Raw genomic sequence first — 15,087 nt, 5'->3', positions numbered from 1 at the left:
TAGCAGAAGAGGTGGACCAAACCTCTTCAGTCTGCAAGAAAAAAACTGTTTGTTTTCTAACGTCTGCAGACTGCTAAAGTAAAACAGAAATTTTTAAATAAGCTGAAATTTAAATAAAAAAAAGTCATTCAACGTTGAAATTTAAATAATACTCAAACAACAGTGCAATAGTATCCATAAAACCACAAGAATATTTTTTAAAAATAATTTGTTCGGTACTTTGCATTAACTACTCAGCAATTTCATCTCGTAACTGCGTCATATATTCTCAATCTGATGCAGTGTCATGTGCTTCAACCTCGTCTTCATCAGCATCAACGTGCACATGAGTATTTCTAGTGACACATTGGGTTGATCGTATTGTTCAAACAACTCATCGCTCAAACCTTCTTAATTATGTAGCCCGAAACATGCAATTGTAAGGTTCCTTTGTGTCTCCAATGGAAATGGTGTCATCCTCTTCAATATAGGGAATCGTGCCTTCAAGACACCGAAAGCACGCTCAATGACGTTCTGAAGTTTTGCATGTGCCTGGTTAAATTTTTCTTTATTGGTCAATGCACGTCTCCGACGAAAATCTCTAAGCCAATACCTCACATTACGGTACGGAGCCATAAATCCTCGTGTGTGTGCACGACGCCACAAAGATAATATTTCTCTGTAAAGATATACAAGTTAATTAGAATATTAAACTAAGATAGAAATAACTAACAAACAATAAACACACCTGGTGGTGGAAACGGGAATGGCGCATGTTGATCTGATAATGCCTCTGATAATATTCTAGAATCATGTGCTACCCCTTCCCAGCCGGCCACGATGAAGGTAAAAATCATGTTGAAGTCACAAATTGCTAATGCGTTTTGATAACAATCCCCTTTTCCCCTTCCTCTATATAAATATTGTTCCTTAGTAGGGACAACAACATGTATCAAGGTTCCATCTAGTGCACCTACCGCTCCTTTAAAAACCCGTTGTAGCCTCTTATTATGTCCCGGAATGTTTGGATTCAGATTGAAAGAAGTTGGTACTATCATATCTTTGGCGAAAAACATCATTTTATCCAACACCTCATAAAAAAATTTATGAATTGTTTGCTTTGAGTGTTGAAATATAAGCTTGATAACTACATAACGTTGATTATGACCGATTATCATAAAAAACATAGCCATCTTCTCCTCGACCGATACATGTTTACTATAATTTAATGAATAATTTGTTCTAAAAAGTGCACGTAGTCGGAAAAATGATTCACAAGACATACGTTGCAATTCAATACATTGTTTGGGATTTCCTTGCAATAACTCTAACATGTATTTATGCCCCATCATAGCCGAATCATTGTCTCGCATTCGTTTCAAACCTCTCCTCCAAAAAAAGCGGATATACAAGTACGTAAGAATTACTAAAATTAATTTCTTATCGTGATCTATTATGATCCTATGATAATAAAACATAAACAACCATTAAAAATAAACATCCATTAAACATCAACAACAACCATTAACATAAACATCAAAACAACCATTCTATATAAAACCAAATAAACCAAAAACATACAATGCCATCGATGCATTACAAAGTCAACATAAACCAAACAATCATTCAACATAAACCAAAAGCATACAATGTCAACATAGAAAAAACAAATATAAAACCCCCAAAAAAACCAAGTTCTTCACTACTTTAATACCTCTAAACTTGTACCCGTCATCTTGATCCACCCATTTAACACTTCGGGAGTATTTGGCAATTCCATCCATACCTCTCTCAATTCCAACACTCCAAATATATGAAAAGCGGCTAAAAATAGATGGTCCTCCCCTTCTAACCTAACCAAGCTTAACTTCTACTTATATTCACGAACGGTTGGCCCATCTTTGCCTTTAACCAAATATTGTAAAGCCTTTGCATATCAACTACTAAATCATTAATAGTGACAAAATATGATTTTTAGGTTTTGGCCCTTTTATTTGGATTAGGCTTGGGGGTAGGCTCAAGAGTAGGGTTAGTAATCGGGTCAGGAATAGTGCTAGCATCATCATCTTCAGTGTCAACAAAAACGTTGTCCATAATCATAAGTTGTTGGACCCGATGACAACAAGAAGAGGTGGAACCAACCACTGATGTTTGGGTTGAGGTCCACTTGCGATTCCAAGTGGCAGTATTACCATCAAATAACCGTGCACAAAGATCTGGAAAAGGCAATGGGGTTATTTTTAATGATGCAGCCTTCGGATGTCCCTAAACCCAAAGTAGAAAATGGCATAAGTTTTTGTTTATAGCTAGATATTAAAAAATAAAATATATGAACATACCTTCTTAAATTCCTCCCATTCCTCATTTGATAAGGTGAACGTGTTTGTTTGAGCATTTTAAAGGTTGTTGGTTCTGTTTGTTAAATACACCCATCCTATGTATTTGGCTTTAAGATTATCATACGCATTCTTCATTTGTTTTTTATTCAACTTCAACCCAAACTTTTCCTTAAGAACACGTCCTAAGTTGTTCCATAAAAAATCTTTTTGCAAACTCAAACCTTTTCTACCCACCTTGTTGCCTCTTCAATGGAAGTCTCTAATAAGCATTTTAGATGCTCATTTGACCATTGTTGTTTCTCTCCCATTCTATTAATCAACAATCAAACCAAAACATAATCAATATTCAGCAACAAAACCTAAACCTAAATATCTATCTAACAAGATTCATAATTTAATCCTATGATAGAAAACAACAATTGTTTCAATGTACAAACCTAATGCAAGAAATCAAACCAAAACATAATCAATATTCAAGTGCTCAATTAACATTAATCAACAACAAAACCTTAACGTAAATATCTATCTAACAAGATTCATCATTTAATCCTATGATAGAAAACAATAATTGTTTCAATGTACAAACCTAATGCAAGAAATAAAACCAAAACATAATCAATATTCAAGTGCTCAATTAACATTAATCAATAGCAAAACACAAACCTAAATATCAATCTAACAAGATTCATAAGTTAATCCTAAGATAGAAAACAATAATTGTTTCAATGTACAAACCTAATGTAAGAAATCAAACCAAAACATGATCAATATTCAAAAAGCTTATCTTGTTAATAGACAATGGAGGTGGAGGATGCAGGTGTCTTTCTATTTATCATTGTATTTTTTTGTTTATTTTTGTCATTGTTCTTTTTCATCGGCATTGTGTTTTTTGTTTATTTTTGTCATTGTGTCTTTTTTCTTCGACATTGTGTCTTTTTTTCCTCGACGTTGTTATATTACTCAGCATTGTTTTATATTTTGCTCAGCGTTGCGTTATATCTTGCGATTCATTGTGTCTTTGCTCTTTCTAGATTTAGGACACTGTGTATGACAACATAACCAAAACATGCATGTTAACTAAAATTACCCTGAAAAATCAACGCTTTTCCTTTTTTTCAACAAGATACATAAATAAAATTCTGGCACGCGTATAAACAAATGTTTAAATTGTAATCAAAATAAAGTTATAACTATTAAACCCATAGCATATAAAGCCAAAAAAAAATCTTGTAATTTTTACCCACTGTTGGGATCCAAACGTGCCGAGCTGTTCACGAATTATTCGAGCTCGGATCAATAAAAAACTCGAAACAAAACTTTTTTTTGAGCTAAGCCTAAAATAAAGTTACTTTAGCTATCGAGATCGAGCCTTGTGTATTTTTTAAGTTTTTTTTTCTCTTTTGAGCCTTTATGTATTAGTTTCACACTTTACAAGGATTAGGCTTGCTTAAGATTTCTATCAAAACATATATAAAAAAAACGTATATAAATTAATGATTACTAAATAACAAACGAGTCCTGAGCTTAAAACGAGCTAGTCTTGTTTGCACTGCATGTTCTTATGGACCTATTTGTGATTCATAAACCCTAACACGTCGGCGTTTGTTTTTCCTAGAAATCAGAATCAAAATCTGTGTGAAGATGTTTGACTCCTTTTGAAATCCAAATGGAAATCATGAAGCGTGTTGTTGATGTCAAATATCTTATCCGCTGCAGATCTGTTTGTAAACAATGGAAGTCGTTCATCGACAGTTCTGAGTTCATCACTCATCATCACAACACCCAACCGCATCATCGTATGTTGATAAGGTACAAAGTAGCTTCTTCAGAGATCAAATATGTTTCAATTATTGATGATGATGATAGTTTTCCCGAACACAATCCTATTATTCCTCCGTCTCTAGTTAGCGGTTTATTACTCGTTGGTTGCTCTCATGGACTGGTGTGTTTGTTTGGTTTACGTCAGCATCTTATTGTTCTTTGGAATCCGTCTATTAGGAAATCAGTTGGTATAGTGTTGCCGGATTTGGGGCATGTTGTTGGTTTTGGGGTTTGTCCTAAAACTAATGAACTCAAGATTGTCGAGATTCCAAGTGATCGCCAGGCTCGAGTTTTTACATTAAGTTCTAGGGCTTGGAGATGCGTTCCGTCTCCAGGATTCATGGATATTTCATCCGATCATGTGGTTATAGATGGGGTTATTTATTGGCCTGCTTTGACACATGAATGCCAGTAATTGCTCTCGTTTGATTTGACGAGGGAAGAATTTGGAGACGTACCTCTTCCGGATAGTTTACAAGGATTGGTGAAGATATCTAAGCTGAAGGAGTCTCTTGCTTGTCGTAAAGACGATGTGGGGGATCCGGTTTATGACATATGGGTAATGTTGGAAGACGGTGCCTCTTTTACTAAACTATTCACTGTTAAAAATATGCAAGTATGTTGCAATATATAGTTAAAAATGATAAAAGAAGGGTTACATATAATAAAAGGGCTAATTGTGTAAGCTACGGTTGTTATTTTCTATGTATGACTGGTTAAAAACCGCATTAAAATTTTTTTTAATAATATTTAAGCAAAAGAGATTGGTTGTCGAATTAACGATCATTTACGGATAAAACACACTAAATGAAAGGCCGACAGGAAGTTTGAAAGCAAACATCACTTGGAGCATTGAACAATGAATGCCGTCGAGTGCCAGAAATCGAGGTGTGGAGATGTCGATCATTCAAATGAGTACTGCAAGAATTGTTTCCTATATTGCTGCTCTAAGCAACGATTTGAAAGTTCACCATGTTTTGGCAATCAGTTTGAATTAATGGGTTCGTTAGGACGATTTTTCAACATTTGCGTTAATAAGGGAATTCATTATTACAAATTTACAATAGGTAAATTTGTAACCCAAACTAGAAAATCTCTTTTTTGGAAGTGAATAATTTGACTAGAGATTTAAAATGGAATCACTTTTTATACTATTTGTGTTGTCAATGTTACAAAATACATGTTTTCTTTAAGCACTTTTGGACTCATGAACTTTTGCTGGTTTGTAGTAAAAAGACACTTGAACTTTGGTTGGAAGGTAGAGGTAAAAACAAGCTGAGTCACGCAGGCTCAGATCAATAAATAGCTCGAAACAAGCAAAGCCTTTTCAAGCTTCAAACGAGCTGCGCTTTTTTGAGTTTAAGCCGAGCCCAAGCTCTAGCTGTTCATGGGAAGATCATTTAAGATTTTTTGCAAAATGCATATAAAAAACTAAAAAAGATACAAACTATCTAATAATAATGGAGCTAAGGCTAAACTTGAAAAAACAACTCAAAATGCAAAAATAAAGAGCTTAAAACACCTACACTCGACCTCTCAAAAGTCAAAATGAAAAATGAATTGAGCTCAAGCTTGTTGAGCTACAGCTCCGCTTGACCGACATACTCTAGTCAAAAGTGATAGCTAGTAAGAAAAAAGTAACTAGCTGATAATTGTTTCAGGTAATTTTCTCAAGTTACACAGTAAAATAGTAAAGTTCTTCCAAAAACTTTTTCTAAGATAGTCTGATATAGCAATTGACAATCAAGCACACTCCATGAAAGCAATACAAGACCAAAAATAACAATAATATAAATAAAATCTCCAAAAACCAGTCTGATAAAAAAAGTATTAAAAAGTCGAAAATGATGCTAAAGCAGCAAACAAGATAGATTTAACTAGCAATCAAGCTTAATTATCACCCTCCTCTATCTTTGCCTTGTCACTCACGTAAATACCATCGAGAAACTTCCGGATATCCTTGTTCTTCACATGGCATTTCTGCACACATGAAATCGAATAACTATAAATCATTAATAGATCAAACAGTATATAAACATCAGTCTTTTTAATCAAAATTTGAGCTTCAATGTGTTAAAAAAAATTAAAACATAGCCCAAAATATAAAAAAAAACGATACCTGGTTGATTAGAGCACAAGATCTTGAAACAAGTTCGATGTCATTTCCATCAAGAACAAGTTCGTCCTTAACCTTCTCGGATCTGACAACAGTAACTCCTTCAAGCATGTCAACCTTCCTCACCTGTTTCATACCAAAAAAGATTGATGCTACCACATGACAAATTGTCATATCAACTATGGAATATTTAGAAAACTGACCATCAATAAAATAACCAAAATTACAAGACTAACAAGAGAAACCAGGAACAAATCAAAGACCGAAATCAGATTCTAGAATAAAATCATGACAAACTGTCATATCTACCTCATGGTAAACTGCCATAATAACCGTAGAATATTTTGGGAATCATTCAATCAACAATGTAATAATAACAATAATAAATACAAAGCTAACAAGAAAACCAGAAAGTAATCATTGACTAATATTACGTTATGAAAATAGATCATAAAGTGACTTACAAAATAATCATCCTAGTAAATATAAACTGCATTCTAAACATCATGAATCAAAATCAGCAGCTAACAAATGCTCAAATTTTTATATAATATAGAACTGAAAACATATAAGAAACTATAACCTAGAAGCTAAACAAAAATGAATTAAAATCAGCAGGTAACAAATGTTCAAATGAAATCAAATAAAGCATATAATATAATACAGTTAGCAAACATAAAGTAAACTACAAACTAAACAAAATGAATTAAAATCAGCAAGTAACAAATACCCAAAATATGTATATAATAGCATACAATACTTAAAAACACATAACAAAATAAAAACTCTGACACAAGTCGAGCCTTTTCAAGCTCAAGCCATGCCCGTACGTCAAATTAAAAGTCCATTTAGTTATCACGGCTAATCTCAAGCCTAGTATAAGAAGCTCGTTTAGACTTGTCAAGTCTAACCTCTTCGGCTAAATTAAATTACTATAACAGCTCGACCCAAGCTTAGGCTCATTGAAATTTTTTTTCAAAATATATAATAACAATTAAAAACATAGACTAATTAATAAATCACAAACAAACCGACAAAATCAAACAATGCATATAATAGCATAAAAGACTTATAAAACACATAACAAAATAAAAAACTCGACACAAGTCGAGCCCAACCCGAGCCATACCTCGAATTAAAGCTTAGCCTCTTTAACTCATTTAAAGTACTACAACAGCTCGAGCCAAACCTAGGCTCATTTATTTTTTCAAATATATAGCAACAATTAAAAACCTAGACTAATTAACAAATAACAAATGAACCGAGCTCGAGCTTACAATTGATAGAGCTACCAAAAATCCTAACTTAACATCACTAAAATAACACATAGCTTTCTAAACCTATGCTAATAATCACAATAAACATAACATGAACACTTAAAAAAACAAAACAAAATAATAATAATAATAATAATAACAATAATAATAATTAAAAAGATTACGTTAAACATCTACCTTCTTTTCACCTAAAAAGTTACGGATCTCAATAGCAGTGTTATTATTAGTAATGCTGGCATTGATCGGAAAATGAGCATACACAAACCGCATCTTGTATCTAAACCCTTGCGTGACGCCAATAATCAGGTTGCTGACGTGGCTGAGGGCCGTCCGGATGGCGGCAGTGGTTTTGCGAGAGCCGAACCAGGCGTCGACCTTGAGCTTGCGTTTGCCGGTCTCGTCGTCGGTGATGAGCATGAAGTCGAGGTTGAGGTGCTTGAAGTTGCGAGTGAGGGTTCCACGAGGACCAGTGACTTCGATGATTTTGGCTTTGACTTTGATTTCGATGCCGTCCGGGATGTCCATGGTTTCGGACGATAGGATGGTCTTCATTTTGGCGGCGGACGGTGGTTGTTTCGGATTAGGGTTTGGAGTGGGTGGGCACAAGAGAAAGGTTTATGTGGAGAGTTGATATATGTCTAAAACTGAAGATGGGCTTGTAGTGTGTAAATGGGCTATACTATTAATTTCTCTATCTATAAGGTTTTGGGCTTAGAAATTAGAAAGAATAAAAGGGTTGTAACTTGTAACTTGTAATTATGAACTGTTTGACGCTTGAAACTTGTTTGGTGTTCGATTGAAAAATGCTGGTTTGATTTTGGCTCGGGCCGGTTGGTTAATGAGTTAAGCGTGAGTGGGTTCTTGTTTGGTTCGGTTTGGCTCGTGAACAGCTTCGAGAGTATTCGTGAGTATTCGTGTATTTGTTTGTATATTTAATTTATCTATTAGTGACATAAATGTTTTATATGCAATTCACATGAATGTAAGGGTTTGGTTAAGGACAGCAGGGTGGCAAAACAAACTCAAATTGGTTGTTTTGGGTCCAGTGGCGGATCTAGACCATAATCTCAGGGGTAACGTTCAAAAAGAAATTTTTTTACCGTACTTCATACAATGTAAACAAATTTTTTTACCATATTTCATACAATAACCGAATTTCTTTTTACAATATTTCATACAATAGTTTTTTGTTTTTTTAAACTTGCTTTGGACCGATGTCATCATTTTCTTGTAATTTTCGTTTAAAACGATTGTTAATAAGACTTTGTTGTTTCATCTTACAAGTTCCCTAATTTTAAAGGGAACAAAATTTAAACCATAAATCTATAATCAATTTCAAAATACAAATAAACTCTAAATCCCTAATCAATTACAATTTCCAATTTATATTATCCGAATATCCAACAAACCATAATCAGTCATTCAATTGCTACCAATGGGGTGGTGCTCCATTGCTAAACGTAAAGCCTTTAAAACACCTGGGTTTGAAGGGGAGATCTTGTGTTCAAATCCTAAAAACAACAAAAATTAAAAAAGTTCACTATTAAAAAAAATCTTTTAATTGCCCATAAACAATTCCAAATTAACAATTTTTATAAACAAATAAACAATTACAATTTTAAGTAGAAGTAGAAGAATACCTAAATTGAACAAGTATAATTCAAACTGTGGTCAAGGGAGTGAGGGACTGAAGGAGCACCGGCCGTTGGCTACTCGGCTGCAGCATGCAGGGGGGTGGAAGCCACGACTGAATGAAACTTTGTTTTGTTGAATGTTGATGTCCTACCTAAACAAAACGTTTAAGCATAAAGGAAAAACAAATAAATAGTTTTATTTATTTTGTGCTCAAATTTGGTTGGGCTTTAATTGGTTTCGGCTTTTAATTTTGTTGGGCTTTAAACAAACAGGGGTAACGTTATATTTTTTCAGGGGTAGCGAAATACGAAACCAACTAAAACATATAAAATTTGTACTACCGACGAAAAGTTGAGGGGTTGCGGAGACGACCCCTAGTTATATGCTACATCCGCCATTGTTTGGGTCAATATGGGTAACTCTTAAAATTGAAATGGGTCGGTATAGATTAAAAGAATCTTTCAAGGAGGTCAAGATGGGTTGTATAAATGTTAGTGACTTTTGGTTATGGGTTAGAATGAGTTTGTTTTTGGGTTAGAATGAACTAAAACAAGCTCTGTCCTATTTTATTTCAAACAAAACCCATGAAACTGAATAGAAACCGAGAAATCGAAACCGAACAGAAACCGAAAATATCGAAACCGAACAGATACTAAATCCGACCAAAATGAAAAAAGCACCAAAACCGAACCGGAAAAAACCGAGCCTAAAAAGGGATAAAACCGGGGTGGGGTTTTTTTTTATGAACGATGAAACATTTTAGTTGTTTACTTTTTTCGTTTTTGAGTTATTTTTTTTATTGATTTTTTTGAATTTTTTTTAGGGGTTTTTGAAACCCTTTGTATTATAACCTTTACTTGGGTCATGATGAGTTAACTTTACCCATCTTGACCCATACCCATCCTAACTTGTTTTTTCAAAAACTCATCCTGACCCATGTCCATCTCGACCCAAACCCATTCTGTCCCATCATCCAATCCAACCCAACTCATTCATATTGTCACCTCTAGTTAAGGTAATGGAATTGACTGGGTGAATGAAATAAACGAGGGAATAGAATGGATAAGGAATAGAATTGACTGCTGCTGCTGCTACCACCACCACCACCGCTACTACTACTACCACGACCACCACGACTACCACTACTCATTTGGTTATCCTATGGGAATGTAACAAATCATTATTTTGTGTCTTTTTGTAGCCAAAAAAACGACGGAAGAAAAGGAATACAAATGTGGTGGTGGTGGTGCCGGTTAGGGTAGAGGGTGGTGAAAGTGGTAGTGGCTGCGGGTTGTGGTGAAGGAAGGATTGGAGTAAAAAAAAAACAGGGGGGGGGGGGGGGTTGGAGGAATGAATTTAGGGTATTTAAAAGGAATGAGATTTCTTGTGGAATATGTGATTTCATTTGATTGACTAACGACACACCATTTCATTCAACCTTGATTCCTGCAAACCAAACACTATATTAGAATTTAAAGTCGTACCGAATCGAACCGAACGACGGGTTAGTATGAAAAATGAATATCTATGAAAAATTAACAACAATACTTTTACAAGCATTCTTCATTTTTTTAAGCTAACACAGTTTCTTAAATACCGAGTCATTACTGTTGAAGATTACATGAGTATAGTCGGTCCAAACCAAACACAAACACAAACACAAACACCCGCTTCTGCTTCCAATAAGAAAATGGCTATTTTTATTTAATTGACAAATAAATACAAGATACAAGACACTTGATACAAAGAAACTAATAACCCTAATAAACCTTATTTAGGTAAACAACTTAAGGAACAAGAGTTAGCCTTCTAACTCCGTCAAACTTCAATGTAATAACCATTTAAATTATTAATCCCTAGACTTTTTAGATCTTCTTCAAACTACCTCTTTGAGATTAAAACTGAACCACCCTGATCACCAAGTGTTGCAATCATTTAATGATTACTTGATTTGAGATTTGTAGAATGGTGATCCTGGCTTCCCGGTCGGGTTGGGTCGTGACTGTTGTCTAAGGATCTGAACTTGTTTCTTTCCATGCAGTTGTATTCCTTTTTGTAAATTTACGGAGGGCTAAAAACATAAATATCAAAAGTACGAAAATCACCCGAGCCAATCCACAATAAAGCCTGAAATACAAACTTGAAAAGATGTAAATTCAAAAAGATTGAAGCTATACAACATAACGGGTTAATATTTTGTGAAGTTTTTTTCATTAAAAAGAAAAAATTACTACTTACAAACATGTATTGGCTATGAAAGAAAACCTGTAATAAAAAATCCCTAAAGAACATTTCATAGTTAACATAGTGACAACATTTTTGTCACTATTCCGTAGAAAAATTTATAGCAAAAAAAATAGCCACGAACACCGTAGATGCGAACCAAACTGTAGCAAACTTGTTGTTTACTACAAATTTACTTCAAATTTGATCATGGCAAATACTAGTTTTTTTTTAGTAGTGAAGGGTTTTGAAAAATCATAATATATTACTTTTATATCATGGGAATTTGTACCAAAGAGTTTCTTTCTCTTTTCTTTCTCGTTTTTTTCTCAAAGCATAGTAGTCCTCTTCCTGCAAATCTTCAAACAATGCTACTTCGCGTGTTCTGCATATATGTTTTACCAACAATAGCATTTTAAAATATGATAAACTACATATATTATATCATCAATAAATGTTTATAATATCTAATATAAGTAAATTTAATGATAATATATATAATCCCATATACTTCATATAAAAGAAGTTAATTTTTCACATAATAAATCTATTATAAATATTTCGGGCATGGATTGAATAAACGGGTATATGATTTTTAGTAATGGAGTCATGTATCACCTACAACCATAGTACCATACACGTCTCATACTCGTAATTTTTTTTTTATCATTCTTATACTAATTACATGTCCATTTAGTTACTTGCCCACTATGCTTCAGATTTCGGGTAATCTGAAGTATAGTGGACAAATGATTTCGGGTAATCCTGTCAGGTAATTAGGGTGGGGAAAATGATTCGTAATTATTTAGCAGTTATCATTTAACAATAGATATCATTTACCTTGACATGTTTATCACTGCATGCTCTTCATAACTTTCTCCAAGTCTCTGTATAGTAAACAAAGTCAATTGTTTAAACAAAATCACACGTGTATAGAATACAACACTATCTTTTAACTAAAAAAAGTTTACACATACGTAAATACATTAACGCTCGCTCACACACGTGTTTGCACACGTACACATAGATACATGCATGCATACTAACATACATACATAAAAAGAGTCACTGATTATGCAAAAAACCCTAACTTTTTGATATGATGTTTAATGATTAGAAATTCAATCACGTGAACATATAACCAGTGGCGGATCTTGAACGTCTAGTATGGATGGGCCGAAATTCACGAGAGCCAAAAAAAATATGTTTTCCCCTACTCTCATGTTTCGGGTCGACAATCCGGTTCGGGTCGGGTCAAACAATAAAAACATACTATATTCGATCAATCAACTCAAATACCAATTCAATAATATAAATTTAAATTCAATCATTCTAATTATCGTTCTTGCACAAATAATATGGATGGGCTGGACTCAAATCTCAAGTACGAATTGATATAACTCACCAAACGTAAACACACAATAACTAATATTGAATAACTCTCAATATTATATAGAGGAAGTATAACTCAGAAACCCCAATTACACATAACTCGTGTTTCTCTAGATGAGCCCTAACTCGATTGCATCTCGTGTGTGTTTCTAATGTCTAACCATAACTCGGTTTATATATACTAGCCTAACTTGCTAGCCAAAACATTACCAAATATAATAAAACCTTAATTGCAGCCTCATAAACCCATTACATATTAATGAATCTCACGGGCCCAATAGGTCCGACCCGGTTATCTACACGTGACAGGCCTATTAAGATGGAAATTACATCCAACAAAATCTGGGCTTATTTTTTGTACTGGGCTTTATTTTTAACCTTTCATGACTGGCCCGGACTCAAATAACATGGATGGGTCAGACTCAAATAACATGGTTGGGCCGAACTTAATAAATATTTTTTTTTTTTTGGAATTTTTCTGGTAAATAATACACTACTAAACAAAAAAGATGGTGGGACCGTGGCCCGGTTTGGCCCAAAGAAAGGACCACCACTGGTTGAGTGATTTTTCACATTAAAGTTAATTAGAGTTTATCATTTTCACCTTTAACCCATCATCCCTATATACATAAACAATCATAACACAACATATATCTATAATCCATATAGTTAATAATATAAAACTTACTTGTTGTTCAAACGCAACCTCAACTTTATCAAGAATCTCTGACATTGTTGGTCGCTTTTTATGATCTCTATTCAAACAACTATATGCAATGTTTGAACATGTCATCAAGGAAGCTTGATTAATTTGTGTCTTTAGTTCGGGATGGATAATATCTCCTAATCTTTTCTTGTCAAAACACTTTTTCCACATTGGCACCAAAACGATCAAATCGCCATTAAGATATTCACAACATAGTTTTCCACACAACACTTCGAATAACACTACTCCAAATGAGTACACGTCAGACTCTTTTGACAGAAAGCCTGTCTCGAGATACAACGGATCACAATATCCAAGGGTACCTACAGCGTTGGACACGAGATATGTTTGTGGTTGATTAGCTGGACCGTGTTTTGACAAACCAAAATCAAAAACTTTCGCCGTCCAGTTCTCATCCAAAAGGATATTTGAGCTTTTAATATCTCGATGAATAATCCTTTGTTTCATTTTCGTGGGATGATGAAGATACTTGAGTGCACATGCAACCTCAATGCATATTTTAAGGCGTCTGGTCCATGTCAGACGGAAGTTACATAGATGGCGATCAAGGCTTCCATGAGATGCATACTCGTATACCAGAATTCTCTCATCATCTTGAAAGCAAAAGCTCAAGAGAGATTAGATTCACATGTTTGTATTTGGTAAGCATCATGATCTCCTTCCAAAACTCAGTATTCCCTTGTTCGAGTCTACGATCTAAGCGTTTAAAAGCTACCATGCGTCGCCCATCCGGAAGAGAGAGTTCTCCTTTATATACCCTTCCGAAACCACCGTGTCCGATTTGATTGCTCGAACAAAAGTTGTTAGTGGCCGATGCTACATCTTCTAGTTGAATTTTGAGGTGACCAAACTCTTTCATGAAAAACATAGTATAAAGATATATTATAACTTGAAGTGTAAATGAATATATAGCTTCAAGATTCACCTAGCTGCCTAGAAGAAATCGTCATGGTTCCTTTTGTTATTGGAGGTGATTTAAACAATATTAGAACTATATTATCATTAGATGTAAGTTATATTTTTGACGTATCAAGTAATTTTAATGGTACATCTAATGAATGGTCCAATTGTGGTCATTATCACACAAACAGTTAAAGGGGAAAACTTTGTTTTCTTATAAGTTGTACTTTTGTGGCATTCTTTTGTAAGGAAACTAGAAAGCGAGTCTCATTTAAATTACATTGAAATAGAAGGTAAACGAGCAACAAGGTGTGTCGCTAGTATCTTTTAGATTGCAAAACCAAGTCTTTAATTTATAAACTACAATGGCCGATCGATCTTGAAGTCATAACATTATCATGCACGACGACCCCATGTCATCCTTTAATATTCAAACATATAAATGTTGACGAGCTACAAACATCTGTCATATATCACTTAAATTTTCTTAGACCATGTGTTATGGAGCATGGTTAGTTAATAAAAAGTGATGTCAAGTCACTGTCATGCACGCAATGAGACATTAACTATCAAACCCAAAAATACAAGTGTTATGGTTTAAGTGTTTTAACTTATCTTATAAGTTTATGGCGCATACGGCTCACACAAAGACTCCTAAATTCATCCCGAGCCTTTTCT

The 15,087-nt window shown here is 34.2% G+C and overlaps 3 protein-coding genes across 3 annotated transcripts; 1 reads left to right on the top strand and 2 right to left on the bottom strand.

The window, feature by feature from the left end:
* The first annotated feature begins 3,984 nt into the window (after nt 1–3,984).
* Nucleotides 3,985–4,554, top strand: LOC143633195 (F-box protein At5g18160-like). The gene has a single exon (XM_077101545.1). It carries the CDS (start codon nt 3,985–3,987, stop codon nt 4,552–4,554), a length of 570 nt encoding a protein of 189 aa, XP_076957660.1.
* Nucleotides 4,555–5,910: 1,356 nt separating this feature from the next.
* LOC143633178 (large ribosomal subunit protein uL6x-like) lies at nt 5,911–8,089 on the bottom strand. The gene is made up of 3 exons (XM_077101526.1): nt 7,710–8,089; nt 6,259–6,381; nt 5,911–6,119 (listed from the first exon to the last, which is right to left on the bottom strand). The coding sequence occupies exons 1-3, from the start codon at nt 8,082–8,084 to the stop codon at nt 6,030–6,032; spliced, it is 588 nt and encodes a 195-aa protein (XP_076957641.1). The 5' UTR covers nt 8,085–8,089; the 3' UTR covers nt 5,911–6,029.
* A 3,577-nt stretch (nt 8,090–11,666) lies between these two features.
* LOC143633194 (putative serine/threonine-protein kinase PBL2) lies at nt 11,667–13,956 on the bottom strand. Its single transcript, XM_077101544.1, has 3 exons — nt 13,471–13,956; nt 12,231–12,277; nt 11,667–11,775 (listed from the first exon to the last, which is right to left on the bottom strand). The coding sequence occupies exons 1-3, from the start codon at nt 13,954–13,956 to the stop codon at nt 11,667–11,669; spliced, it is 642 nt and encodes a 213-aa protein (XP_076957659.1).
* Between the last annotated feature and the right edge of the window lie 1,131 nt (nt 13,957–15,087).

This window comes from Bidens hawaiensis, unplaced genomic scaffold (genome assembly GCF_021521415.1).
Source record: "Bidens hawaiensis isolate Kalapana, Puna unplaced genomic scaffold, B.hawaiensis_p1.1 tig00006634_1, whole genome shotgun sequence".
Classification (NCBI taxonomy): Eukaryota; Viridiplantae; Streptophyta; class Magnoliopsida; order Asterales; family Asteraceae; genus Bidens; species Bidens hawaiensis.
The sequence above is the reverse complement of the archived record's forward strand: the minus strand, read 5'-3'. Positions and strand labels throughout refer to the sequence as shown.